The following is a 14,732-nucleotide window of genomic DNA, read 5'->3' on the forward strand; positions in this document are numbered from 1 at the left end:
GTTGTGGCCTCATTTAGTTCTATACCTCTTATCTTTAAATCGTTAGTAACCGAGTCTAACCATCGTCGTCTTGGTCTACCTCTACTTCTCTTACCCTCCACAGCAGAGTCCATTATTCTCCTAGGTAACCTATCCTCCTCCATTCGCATCACATGACCCCACCACCGAAGCCGGTTTATGCGTACAGTTTCATCCATCGAGTTCAATCCTAAATTAGCCTTTATCTCCTTATTCCGAATACCATCCTGCCATTGTTCCCACCTGTTTGTACCAGCAATAATTCTTGCTACTTTCATGTCTGTTACTTCTAACTTATGAGTAAGATATCCTGAGTCTCTTCGCTCCCGTAAAGCAAAGTTGGTCTGAAAACAGACCGATGTAACGATAGTTTCGTCTGGGAGCTGACTTCCTTCTTACAGAATACTGTTGATCGCAACTGCGAGCTCACTGCAGTAGCTTTACGACACCTTGATTCAATTTCACTTACTATGTTACCATCCTGGGAGAATACACAACCTAAATACTAAATACACAACCTAAATAATAATAATAATAATAATAATAATAATAATAATAATAATAATAATAATAATAATAATAATAATTTAGCCTTCCAAAGCCGAGCGCTGGATCTCCGACGAACGTCAAACTGAAGTGAACTGCACACACCCACTGTAGTCATTCACAAGGTCAAATGACTTCCTCACTCGTAAGACAATGTTGACCCAGTAGGTTCCAAAGGTCAACACACAGGCTAGAATAACAATTAGTTTTCTCTTCGGCAAGAACCAGCCTTGAGGAACTCTGTAAAACACAATACAACTATTTACAGTGATGTACAGTCTGTCTGCTAAGTACATGGCACTGGCCTCATCCTGTCTCCAGATAAATCATTGTCATGACGAAAAGGAGTACTTTAACAATAAATTCAAATCCTGCCTCCGTAAAGTAACGGTTAGTGTTGTTAGTTGCAGTCATCGTTGGTCCGCGTTCGATTACCGGTACTGCCAGAGATTAAAGAATGGTAGGAGGGCTGGTAGGAGGTTAAAGTGGTACATGTACCTCACCTCCAGTGGGTGTGTGCCTGAAAGGAGCTGCACCACCTCGCGGCAAGGACATGAGTTCACTCTAATAAATTAAAAGCATAAAATGACTTCCATCCAAACAAAGATTACAAAAAGATGAGCCGGGACCAAGGATTGGATCTCCAAATGTAGAAAATTGTAAATGAATAATTGCTTGTTGAGTGTTTATAATAAACGAAGAGATTAGAATTCTTTCTGTTGAACACTTCCAGTTTTAAGCAAGAGTGAAAAATATTAGTCATGTCCAAAATAAATGAAAGTATATTATATTTAGCCTCACAAAAATGCAATTTTCGATCAAACAAGTTGTACCTTCCCTTTTAGGACAGATTTATTTTAACTGTTTGTTGTTTCCTTTACATTTTTTATTGTCTTCTTACTTAACATTCCTTTGATTTCTATTTATCATTCCCTGGCTAAGCGCGTCTGAATTCTCATCCAAGCCTACTACTTTTTGCTTGGTGTTTCTATTTTATTTATGTGAACAAAATACTTTAGTAGTTCAATTAATAAGTTTACTGATAAACACAGAGTCAGTAACTAGTTTCACTTTCTTGAATTAACTGCAAAATTAAACTTTACAATCAATATATTCACACACATTAATACACACCTTACCCGTCACACAGTATTACGTTTCATATGGGTAATTCAATATAATTACTTTATATTCGCAGGGAACAGTTAGTTCATTGTCTATTACTAATTATTACATGTGTCAAGCTCATTTCATGTGTTATTTATTTAGGTAAGAAACACATTCTAATTGTTATTTATAAATATAATAGTAGTCCTTTGAACATGTATACAAGGTCTGAAACAACAAGTAGGCCTACCGGTTTGTTTGTGTTATGGCTATTAATTGGGTTAACAGTGAGAATGTCGATTCTAATTCACAGTCTTCCTTCACAGCCTAATACGTCTTTGGCGACGTTTGGAATGCAGACATTGTGTATCTACTATGAAATAGAGAGGAGTGAAAAATATATATTGACTACTTTGAACGTAAGTTATCATGTTCTGACCTTCCATCCTAAATGAAGCCACACAAATTATGAGGGATCGCATTCCTCCTACTACGAAGATTAAGTTTAACAGGGTGGAACGAACATCTTCAAACTGATAAAACAAAAAAGAAACAGTTGAACATCATCTTTCCATAGTTGCTTTGAGGATGGGGCACTTTACTCAAAGGGAATGCTTAAAAACTAAACAAATTTTCAACTGACGAATATACAAAATTTTGTGCTATAGATAGACTTAACGAAACGGGAGTAAATGGTTCTTAAAAAGCATACTGAAAAATTCAACAGTTGCAGCACAATATTAAAACGATATCTCTTTATAGTGGCTTCTGTGATGTATTTAGATATCAGAAAAAATTGTATAAAGTACAAACCTATAAAGTAATAATTAAAAGTCCATTAAAATGAAATTACAAAGAGCATAATGCACTCTCCGCAGTAACGAACATTGAATGTCCTTGCAAAGGTAACTAAATTCTCCATCCTACTGACGACTAGTGGAATACTCATTCACAACAACAAACCTGTAGTCCGCCTCATAATTTCCATTACTATTTATTTACGGCATACAATTCCTTCGAAAAATTTACATCATTCAGTAATAAACTTTATAATATCACACTTAGGGCTTGTATTACAAAACCACAGAGCACACGTAAGTCGTTCTGAGTCACTCTCTCGCTTGGTAACTTATTAACCCACACTTCCTTCGTTGAGACTCAAATTAATTGACCTGAATTTTTAATGTACAGTATTTTCTTGCATCGCAGGACATCCCTATGTTATGTTTATGTTCATGAAGCTGTCCAATGAGCAAAGTGCATAAAAATGTTTACGTGTTTCACATAATATTTTTGCACATTTTCAAGCTTAAAATATATCGACACGTAACTCCGTACAGATGTCAAGACATCCATCTACAGGTTACGCAACTTGTATATTACACTTAGGTTTTGTTTTACAAAATTGCCAATGTAAACAACGCAGCACTAACCTTCAACTGGTATATATTTTTGTAACGTAACTGGTAGTGTTTGTCAGACCCCAGATGTTTACACTAAAATTTAAGGATGTTTCCTTAATTTTGTTGTTTATTGAACTTAATTACTTTAAGAATATATTTTTGATCACGTCACAGCAAAACTTTAGAAACATATACAAACACAGAACGAAATGCAAAAATACTAAACTGAAGCTCCGAAAAAGTAAACTTTTTTTAAATCTAGGGGGGTATTTTTTATGATCACTTCTCGGCTGTGTTAGTCGTATATGAAGAACCTACGAACGGTAAAAGAAACAAAATTACTGGAAAACTGTGTCGGTGTGAGTACATTTTTTGTCATATCAGAGGGCACGCTAATATTTATTTTCATCTAAATAATTATACATTCAGTCGAATCTGGAAGGAGAGAGAATGACTGTAGAAAAGTTTATCAGCTGTCCCACAAACGTATGATACCAGTTGAAGGATAATCACTTAAGTTTCACTTCACTGTCTTAAAATGCACGCATCTAATTTTGTTCGTTAATAACATACCATATCTGTTCGCGTATAACAAGAACACTGAATGTTAACCTTCATTATATGAACAAAAGGTTGCGCAGTAGCTCGTGTATTTAAAACATGAGATTCAATTTAAAATGACAAGTCAGGGACAATAGCTGTTCTAAAAATGGGCTTGCGACGTAATTTCCTCCCTGCGCGTGGGAGCGGTAGAATATATCCACAGTATCCCATGCCTGCTGTAAGAGGCAACTAAAAGGTAGCGGTGGTGATTACTGTTTTAAGAGGAAGTACACCTGGGCAACAATCCTTTATATAATACTAACCAGGGAGAAAATAAGGGAATGGATCCAACACTTCGAAACATGAAGGTATCGGTCAAGAAAGACAAGGGCCATGAAGGGCGTGAAAATGAAAGACTCCCTAAGCCTCGCAACCTAATACCGTTGGGGTCGTAAAAGAACAAGAGTTGTCCAAGGGAGGTCGGATAGGATAGATGGAAGGTGAGGAGCATGGCACAAGTAAATGGAATCAATGTCACGACTCAGCTCAGGGTCTCGTGGTCGCTAACCAATGCTCCCCCACTTCAGAACCCCTGGAGCCCCTTTTAGTCACCTAGCTGAGTCTGGTACATTGTTCTCTGTGTACCCTGACGGTATCAGATTTGCGAAGCCTTCGTAGCCCTTTCCCTCCATACACCAATGTCTTCATCCCCTGAAGGCTAAAGACTCCCCCATTTTTCCTCTAATTAGTGTTAATAAAGGATGGCTACCCAGAAGAAATTCATCTAATCACCACCATCACCGGACGTAATTTCCGGCGGCCCGGACAGTGAGTCAACAACACACCCGGAAGTGGCAGTTCCTCGCCGGGGTCAACACTGAACCGTTACCGGTAGTACACAGAAGAAGGCGAAAGCTATTCAATGTGTTTTGATTATTACCACAACGTATAACACATTCCTGCTCTCCGGAAATCGTAAATCATAGCAAATTTAAAAATACCCCATATCGTGGGTTTAAAAGCAAAACAGATTGAGTGAAAAATTTTACTTCTGAGAAAAATATGTTTAAAAGTTCTCTTTTTCACTGTCAGTATCTACTGTACTCTGAGAATATTTAATTTTAAAACTATATAATGGGCTTGTTATAGTATCCAGAATAGATCTGTGTAGCTGAACTTGTATAGCTATATTTAATTAGAATAAAATTCCTCTCCTGAGACTTAGCAAGGTAATGCAAATTAGAACATTCAATAACCAATATGACCTTTTACGACGCCACAAGTAAACAACCTGACAGCAATGGCTCCTAGCTTTTTTTTTTTTTTTGCTAGTTGCTTTACGTCGCACCGACATAGATAGGTCTTATGGCGACGATGGGACAGGGAAGGGCTAGGAGTGGGGGAAGGAAGCGGCTGTGGCCTTAAGGTACAGCCCCAGCATTTGCCTAGTGTGAAAATGGGAAACAACGGAAAACCATTTTCAGGGCTGCCGACAGCGGGATTCGAACCTACTATCTCCCGAATACTGGATAGTGGCCGCAATTAAGCGATTGCAGCTATCAGCTCCTAGCTTTGTACTGGGGAGACAACTGGTTCGAATCCCCCGTCAGTCATTCTCGAAATTGTTTCCCTATTTCAACTCCAGGCAAATGCTGGGATTGTACCTTTCTCAAGGCCGCGGCCACTTCCTTCCCATGTCTAGCCCGTACAATTAGAGCTGCACCCACAGATAACACCCTTACACAGCGGTGCATGTACCTCACCCCTGTGGGGAGTGCGCCCAGAAATGCAGATACAGAACTTTTTTTGCTAGTGGCTTTAGGTCGCGACACAAATAGGTCTTACGGTGACGATGGGATAGGAAAGGCCTAGGAGTTGGAAGGAAGGCTTAATTAAGGTACAGCCTCAGCATTTGCCTGGTGTGAAAATGGGAAACCACGGAAAACCATATTCAGGGCTGCCAGCTACAGAACTGGCGAGCTGAACATGACCTCGAACACTCCCGGCACTAAAAGCTTTACGAAGGGAAAAGAAACACAATTGAATAAAGCTTGGGGTGGGGTGCGGGGATTATATGGGTCAGTGTCAAAATATAAAAAATGCTCGTGATTTCTCAAGCCATTTTTTTTTTTAAGTTTCAACCCAGTTAATTTTTAACTGATAGATTCTTCAGTCTGCCAAAACTAATTTTGAATAAATAGATTTATAAACTAAATGAAAAAGAATCAACTCAATTAAAAGACAATGACATGTTTCGTTGTTCAAAAAACAACATCAGATTCTATCGAATCACACTCAAAAACATTTATGCTTAAATTCTGTTTAAATCCTGTTTAAAACTGGAAATTTGGAACCTATCTTAATGAACTGCTAGAGTGGAGAGAAGTTTCCGAAGAATGAGTAACCTAGCAGCTATAAAATATCAATTGTGAGCTTGCATCCAGGACATAGTAGGCTCGCCCCCACTCCTACGCCTTTCCTATCCCATCGTCGCCATAAAACCTATCTGTGTCTTCTTTTCTTTTTTTTTTGCTAGTGGCTTTACGTCGCACCGTCACATACAGGTCTTTGGCGACGGTGGGATAGGAAAGGGCTAGGAATGGGAAGGAAGCGGCCGTGGCCTTAATTAAGGTACAGCTCCAGCATTTGCCTGGTGTGAAAATGGGAAACCACGGAAAACCATCTTCAGGGCTGCCGACAGCGGGATTCGAACCCACTATCTCCCGGATGCAAGCTCACAGCTGCGCGCCCCTAACCGCACAGCCAACTCGCCCGGTCCTATCTGTGTCGGAGCGATGTAAAGCCAATTGTATAAAATATCAAGAATCACTCAGCCCAATGTGTTCTGCTTGTAAACCGACGGCATATCAACTATCAAGTTAATTAGCACACTTCGCAGCACAACACACTCGCTCATATACACTTGCACTATGAACAGTGAAATAACGCAAGAAAATATAGCCACCAAATATTGAACTGAAAAAATACCTTCGCGTGTTTGTACTGGCTAATGCGCATCCCGATATTTTGAATTGCATTTTTAATTTTTTGAGGTTGAGATGAGTTGTCATTACGCGAACAAATACAGTATTATTGTTAAAAGGAATATTTTTGAAATCGTAAGAAGTAGATAAATGAAGATGTCAACAATTTTACCAACCAAAAAGAAAAGAAATGTTAGGCAGTATACCCTGTCCACAATTCCATTTTTATGATGTGACAGCCGTTATACTCGCACGTACAGTAAAAATCCACATTTCTTTCTATGAAAGAGAGGTTATCATAAAAATTGTAAACGGGAAACATCTTGGTCAAGTATCCGTTTATCACTTCAGAGTAACAACACACGACAATACGCACAGTCGTAGGTCCACAACGTTAACACACTTCTAGATGCTGTCGTGCCTAGCACCTAGAAGTCCTCCTCCCATCATCTGACCATCAACCACTGATAGGACATGGTGACCACTATCGCGGCCACGCACAGGAAGCACATGAGGACAGACGACGACGCCGACGCAGCGTCCGAAGAGTGATGGCGACTCTTTAGCGCCCTAGGATACCTCCTCCGGAAGGTAATGATATCGACTTCCTCATCAGACGAGCTCGTTGACGAATCGTCCTGCACACAAACGTCATCGTCACACGACAGAAACTCCAGCACTTCCACGTCGTAACGAAACTTAACACGTGTTTTGTTGTCCGTATTGAGCGCCGAGTCTCGACGCCAGAACAGACGACCCGAGTCACGCCGATCGAGCTTCCAGTTAGGATCCATGACGTGGTAACCTCGCCAGCAGACTGAGCCCGACTGAGGCGATTGCTTCAGCGTACGGAGGGAATGTAAATGATGCAGGGGGGGCCCGCGAACAGTTCACCAAAGGAAACGCTCCGGCGTCACGAACAATCTACATTCTTCAGCACATGTTACACTGCAGATGGCGCACTCGACGTCTTATTTACACCAGTGCGGTAACCATGAACTTTCAGTGTCTTGCTGCTATCTTCTTTTCTCGATACGGTTGAGATAAAGGGACAGTCCAAGACACCGACACTGAAAACAAGAAGGCAATTAATTTATCATGTAAAAAAGGAAAAACTCATCCTTAAGATAACATTATTAGTTTATAATTACATTATTTAACACTGCATCATATCAGAATCCAACCATGGCAATCGTTTTACTTAGGACTAAGAGACCTTGGTTCATTGCTGCAGCAAAGAGGCAACTACTGACACTGTCCTAAGCAGAGAAATATTCATCACAGAATGGGAGTGTTACAAGTGATTAGAAGACCATCAAAAGTCTCATTTTATTATTTAAAGCTGACGTTTAGGGACGATAAGAATTAACAATGATTAGCTCAGCACGGACTGACACCCTGTTTTTTTTTGTTTTTTCTGCTTTACGTCGCACCGACACCGATATGTCTTATGGCGACGATGAGATGGGAAAGGCATAGGAAGTGGAAGGAAGCGGCCGTGGCCTTAAGGTCAACCCCGGCATTTGCCTGGTGTGAAAGTGGGAAACCACGGAAAACCATCTTCAGGGCTGCCGACAGTGGGGCTCGAGCCCACGATCTCTCGATTACCGGATACTGGCCGCACTTAAGCGACTGCAGCTATCGAGCTCGGTGCTGATACCCTTAATGATGCACCAGATATTCCCGCTCTTTCATCAGAATGAAATATAATGTTTCTTGATCATCATGATTAGTTGAAAAAAAAGTAATTTTGAACCCGGCTACATGGCTAACTGGCTGACAAGCGGGCGTTTGATCCAAGTAGTCCCTGGTTCGATTCCCGACCGGGTCGGGGATTGTAACCTTAATTTGTTAATTCGTCTGGTTCGGGGGCTGGATGTATGTGCGGTCTGCAACATTACAATTCATCCTAGATATGGCTCCACCCTCACAGACGTACAGGTCGCCATTAGACATCAACTCGAAATACCTGCACTAGGCCTCTGCCGAAAGCCATGCCCCATCAAAATAAATCGTGGAAAATAATAATAAAGGGACCAATCGAAAATGTTTACTAGTGTGTAATTTGGAAGCAGAGATGTTTATTCTTAAGGATCTATCCGAAGCCTATTGATATGTCCCCTGAGAAGCTGATATTTCTACATTCTCGTACATGATATTCAAATAGCACAGAGGCTCAAACATAATACTGTGGTTTGGTTATTTAAAAAAATCTATTTAGCGTATCATGTGAAACGAAATAATTAAAAATTAGTCTTGAATGATTTATTCTTATTTATTCTTCCACTTGCTGAATAATGTGTTTAAAACCCAGCCATCAATAAAATCAAAATCTACATTTGCTAGTTTGGAGACTCGTGTGATATATTTTCTACGGTTGTGGTCCAAAAAGTGAAAGAAAGAAATATTAGGACAGAACGTAATAGCAAAAGAAGACTGGTAGACTTCTGTAAATCGAATTAACGTATGGCGATAAGGACTGGAATGTTAACTCAAAAGGAATTAGGATGGTGGGGGTGGGGGATAATTTGGTGGTTGATGGAAGTATATAAAAACGAAGCCAAAAGACAAAATGTATTTACAATCTATTTTACGTCGCTCCGACACAGGTCTTATAGCGACGATGGGATAGGAAAGGGCTAGGAGTGGGAAGGAAGCGAACGTGGCCTTAAGGTACAGACTCAGCATTTACCTGGTGTGAAATTGGGAAACTACGGAAAACCATCTTTAGCGCTGCCGGCAGTGGAGTTCGAACCCACTATCTCCCGAACGCAAGCTGATAGCAAAAGATAAAAAAAAGTAAAGTCAATGTACTTTACGCAATAAATATATGGAAATATGCCTGCTAAATGATTATAAAGTAACAAGAAAAATACGTAGGAGGAAACCACACAGGTTAAACTGAAAACAAACCTAGCTTTACATTATTTAGTTATCAAACAGCGAATGGACGAAACAAGGAAGAGCAGCAAAACTATGTAACAGTATCAGAGGAATGTGGAAAAAGAAATCTAAAGAAGCTGAAAACAAAGAGTATGCATGTAGCTAGTTAAATGTTCGTTGAAGTGTAAAAAATACCAGAATATCTAAGTTTATGATATTATTATTATTATTATTATTATTATTATTATTATTATTATTATTATTATTATTATTATTATTATTATATTATTTAATATTAATGTACGTCCCACTAATCACGCTTTTGATTTTCAGAGACGTCGAGGTGCCGAAATTTTGTCCCGAAGGAGTACTTTTAAGTGCCGGTAAATCTACCGACATGAGGCTGACGTATTTGAGTCTCTTCAAATACCACCGGACTGAGGCAGGACCGAACATGTCAACTTGCAGTCGCAAGGCCAGCGATCTACCGTCTTAGCTACTCAACCCGGCAAAATGTCCGGCTCTATGGCTAAATGGTTAGCGTGCCGGCCTTTGGTCACAGGTATCCCGGGTTAGATTCCCGGCAGGGTCGGGAATTTTAACAATCATTGGTTAATTTCGCTGGCACGGGGGCTGGGTGTATGTGTCATCATCATCATTTCATCCTCATCACGACGCGCAGATCGCCTACGGGCGTCAAATCAAAAGACCTGCATCTGGCGAGCAGAACTTGTCCTCGGACACTCCCGGCACTAAAAGCCATACGCCATTTTTTTAAACCGGCAAAATTTGAGTTTGTCCAACTACACTTCTGTTGACCCCTCGTGTTGTTATTGGGATTCTGGAGGTACGCAGGTAGATAGTCTCTCCCTAACAGCGGCTTGTCCTGACTTATTCGTTTCATGTCTATACCTGGTCCAGTACAGTTTCATCGTCTTTTACATTGATCTCTCCCTGCTGGTAAAAAACAAAAACAAGAAAAAACAACACGTATTTAGGTTAACTTTCAAACAGTACGGAGAGATTTACAAAGCATTTCAAATGTTGCCGGTATCGTGTCCATAACAATAATCCTTAGAGATAAATTATCGGCCCTAGAACAAAACTTTCAAAAGACTGCCACTGATATTTTCCTCATTTTTCACTCTATCGGAAGAGAGTTAGTTCAAAAAGTTTGTAAGTGATATTCCAAATCTATTTTGTTATGAGCAATTCTCTTGTAAATCCAATCGGAAGAGAAATATATGCATCGAGTTTTACGTTTTAGCCCACATCTGAATTCCCCCTCCGCCGCTGAACAATTCATAGCAAAGATCCCGCTCTCCCTTATCCTAAACATATATACAAAGTTTAATGAAAATCTCTCAAACCGTTCTTCCGTTAATATGAACATGACACAAGCTATTATATATCCTATCCATTTTAAAAGACAATTTATCTGATCGATATTAATAAAGTAGACGACGACTATTATATGTCGACTATAAATATAGAAAAGTATTTTTTTTTGCTATTTGTTTCACGTCGCACCGACACAGATCTTATGGCGGCGACGGAATAGGAAAGGCCTAGGGATGGGAAGGGAGCGGCCGTGGCCTTAATTAAGGCACAACCCCAACATTTGCCTGGTGTGAAAAAGGGAAACCATGGAAACCTATCTTCAGGGCTGCCGACAGTGGGGTTCGAACCCACTATCTCCCGGATGCAAGTTCACAGCTGCGCGCCCCTAACCGCACGCCCAACTCGTCCGGTGAAAAGTAAATTGTCCGACCCTTTGGCTGCATGGTCAGCGTACTGCCCTTCGGTTCAGAGAGCCCCGGGATCGATTCCCGGCCGGGTAGGGGATTTGAATCGCTTCTGATTAATTCTTCTGGCTCGGGGACTGGGTGCTTTGCATCAACACGCCATGCTACCGACCACCTAAGAAACATGCAATCATTATTACATCCCTCCATATAGGGTTGGCGTCAGGAAGGGCATCCGGCCGTAAAACAGGGCAAATACACATGTACGACACAGTTCACACTCGCGGCCCCAGAGGTGTGGAAAAAAGCGATAGAAGAAGATATATATTTAATCATAAAAGTAAATTATATTTTTATTATTTTCACAACACTGTGTTAGATCAGGGCCTCTCAGGGTGCATGCACCAGTGCATTGCGCGCTGCAAGGTGCAAAAGACGACTTCGCTTGGTTGACGAGAGTGCAGACACCCACTGCTCGATTTGGAGTAACAGCTCTGTCTCTCTCTTTCCCCACGCCTGTCTCACTCGCTCCGCCTGTCTCCCCCTTCCTAACTTGCTCCGTAGCGCTCCAAATCCGAGCCGAGTTGAGCCGACGTTAGCCGAGTCGCCCCAAGACGAAGCGCCGAGCCGAGCCGAATGGGACCGATGCACTATGCACAGGACCTCTGCGCCTCAGTTTGCACGCGTGAGATTTTGGGCGTTTGAGAGGCCCTGTGTTAGATGGAAGTGAAACATATATAATAACTAGCACAGAAAGAAGGAGAATATAAGATTTTGAAATGTGGTGTTACAGAGGAATACTGAAGGTTAGATGGGTAGAAAGAATGACGAGATACTGAATCGAATTGGCGAGAGGACAACGATTCGGCGAAATTTAACCAGAAGAAGAGATAGAATGATAGGACATATCTTAAAACACCCAAGAATTGCTCAGTTAGTTTTTGAGAAAAGTGTAGGCGGTGGGAACGGTAAGATAGACCAAGGTAGGCATACGAAAACCAAATTAGAGTACATTTAGGATGTAGTAGTTAAGAAGAAATGAAAAGGTGAGGACATGATAAGAGTGGCATAGAGAGCAGCATCAAACCAGTCAAGGTGGTGGTAGTGATTTTTGTTTTAAGAGGAAGTACAACCAGGTAATCATCCTCTTTGAATAAATTAAGTGTACACGTCTGATGATCCAAACCAAAACAACAACGTGCTAGTTTGAATATTTTAAAATATTTGGTATCATACAACTAACTTCACGTATTATTATTATTATTATTATTATTATTATTATTACAATCGGTTGGTGGTCATTATTCACAGTTTATGAGCCCATCCAGCCTCGGACTCTGTATTATAACGGAGCTCAGAGAGTTTCTCTGTAGAAAGTGCGCGGTATGAACCGTCATTCATGAGGAGACTCTTCAAGTCCACAAGGGTTCGCTTATTGAACAATCTGGGTCAAAGCTACTTTCACGGTCAGGAGCAGTAAGATGAATGTTCGAGCTACACACAGCTTGACAACTTAATAACGTGTACTATTTGATATAAACCAAATAGGCCAATAACAAGCCCACAAATTACACATGAGATACCAAACATTAATGAATAATAAGTAGCAAGCCTCACTTCGACTGAAAATATAAATTCTCGAGCACTGTCATTATTCTCATCGCCAGACAATTTAATAATAATAATAATAATAATAATAATAATAATAATAATAATAATGATAATAATAATAATATAGAAAAGAGTTTACTAAAATACGTTGGCAAATCTGTCCGTCCGTTCTACTGGACCGATTTTCTTATTTTTTGTTTCATTCCCTATGGAATTATCACCCGGTGAATCATGAGGCACTGATAGGTCTCTAAGATCAGCCAACTGAGTAATCACAAAATCAAATCATTAAAGGATCACTCCAGTAATTGCAGGCGAAGGCTCACCCTAACCCGCAATACATTCTGTACGAAGCAGGTTGCTAAGCGACTAACACTTTCATTAATATTCCGATATTTGTGGTTTTCAATGAATGCAGCCATGTTTGATTACTACCTGTCAAGTCAGAGAGTATACACTTCCTCTGATCACGAAGGAATACTATTCCCTGCTAAATACTATTTTGTTACTCTCCCCTTTTCCACTTTCCAAATATATTCAACAGATGGCAGAGAGTTCCTAATAATTCGAGGAAATCAAGTATATGCAGAATTTTCAGCAAAAGTGCAAAGAAAATCCGAAAGGCACATGGGACAATCTCACAGGTACTCAGACCCCATCATGACATAAGTCTTAGACATTACCTGGGTACACCTATAGAAGGTAACCTAGCTACACTAGAAAGAGTGGAGGCCATGAATCTGAAAAAAAGTTCTCTGCCTGGCAAATAAAAAAAATAAAAAAATAAAAATAAAAAAAGCTCCTTTGAGACTAACCTATGAGTTCACAAGAGAAACGTTCTATATAGAAGAACTACGATTAAATATACCATTGCCTTCTACAACACAATACCAAGCTTTACAGCAAGAACTGCAGGATAAAGAAGCGAATATATGGATAGGTTTTTACCAAACAGACGGCATGATGACGTCAGAATGGATGAATTCTGACTACGGACTGCAGCATATCACAACGCACTTCTTATTCAAAGCTCATAAAACCAATGAAAAGGGCAGGTAAAGCAATATGACGACAGGCATATCCAGACGAGTTATCTGACCTATTTATAACTAATGCTGCGGAACAGCACGGGTCTAATAATAATAATAATAATAATAATAATAATAATAATAATAGGTATGCTATCGAGACATCACACAGAACAGCATCATAGGCAGGCCTTCAAATATCATTCGAGGAAATCAAGTATAAGCAGAATTTTCAGCAAAAGTGCAAGAAAAATCCGAAAAGGCACACGGGACAATTTCACATGTACTCTTTTTAAATACCTTGGAGGAATAATTCTTTCTTCGGGATTACAGTTTGGTCAATACAGATCGAACCTCACAACTTCAGAGGGAATTTAGACTTTTTTTTTTTTTTTGCTAGGGGCTTTACGTCGCACCGACACAGATAGGTCTTATGGCGACGATGGGATGGGAAAGGCCTAGGAGTTGGAAGGAAGCGGCCGTGGCCTTAATTAAGGTACAGCCCCAGCATTTGCCTGGTGTGAAAATGGGAAACCACGGAAAACCATTTTCAGGGCTGCCGATAGTGGGATTCGAACCTACTATCTCCCGGATGCAAGCTCACAGCCGCGCGCCTCTACGCGCACGGCCAACTCGCCCGGTGGAATTTAGACTAACATGGGATCACTACAATAAAAGAGTGGGTAGGAAGCGACACTGGCCTTGATTAAGGTACAGACCCAGCATTTGCCTGGTGTGAAAATGGCAAACAACGGAAAACCATCTTCACGGGTTCGAATCGACTATCTCCCGGATGCAAGCTCACAGCTGCATGCCTCCAACCGCACGGCGAACTCACTCTGCATCAATGTTTCTATACGCACT

The 14,732-nt window shown here is 40.5% G+C and overlaps 2 protein-coding genes across 2 annotated transcripts in view; both read right to left on the reverse strand.

Annotated features, from left to right (window-relative positions):
- LOC136878950 (uncharacterized) overlaps positions 1-14,732 on the reverse strand; it is a 644,334-nt gene that overhangs the window by 214,150 nt on the left and 415,452 nt on the right. The gene's annotated exons all lie outside the window — the stretch shown is intronic.
- Positions 4,956-14,732, reverse strand: part of LOC137496885 (uncharacterized) — a 37,277-nt gene continuing 27,500 nt past the window's right edge. The window contains exon 2 of the mRNA XM_068228884.1: positions 4,956-7,671. Within this exon, the coding sequence (XP_068084985.1) occupies positions 7,048-7,395 (348 nt within the window). The 5' untranslated portion in view covers positions 7,396-7,671 and the 3' untranslated portion in view covers positions 4,956-7,047. The remainder of the gene's footprint in view (positions 7,672-14,732) is intronic.

The sequence above is a fragment of the Anabrus simplex genome, chromosome 8, assembly GCF_040414725.1.
Source record: "Anabrus simplex isolate iqAnaSimp1 chromosome 8, ASM4041472v1, whole genome shotgun sequence".
NCBI classification, from domain to species: Eukaryota; Metazoa; Arthropoda; class Insecta; order Orthoptera; family Tettigoniidae; genus Anabrus; species Anabrus simplex.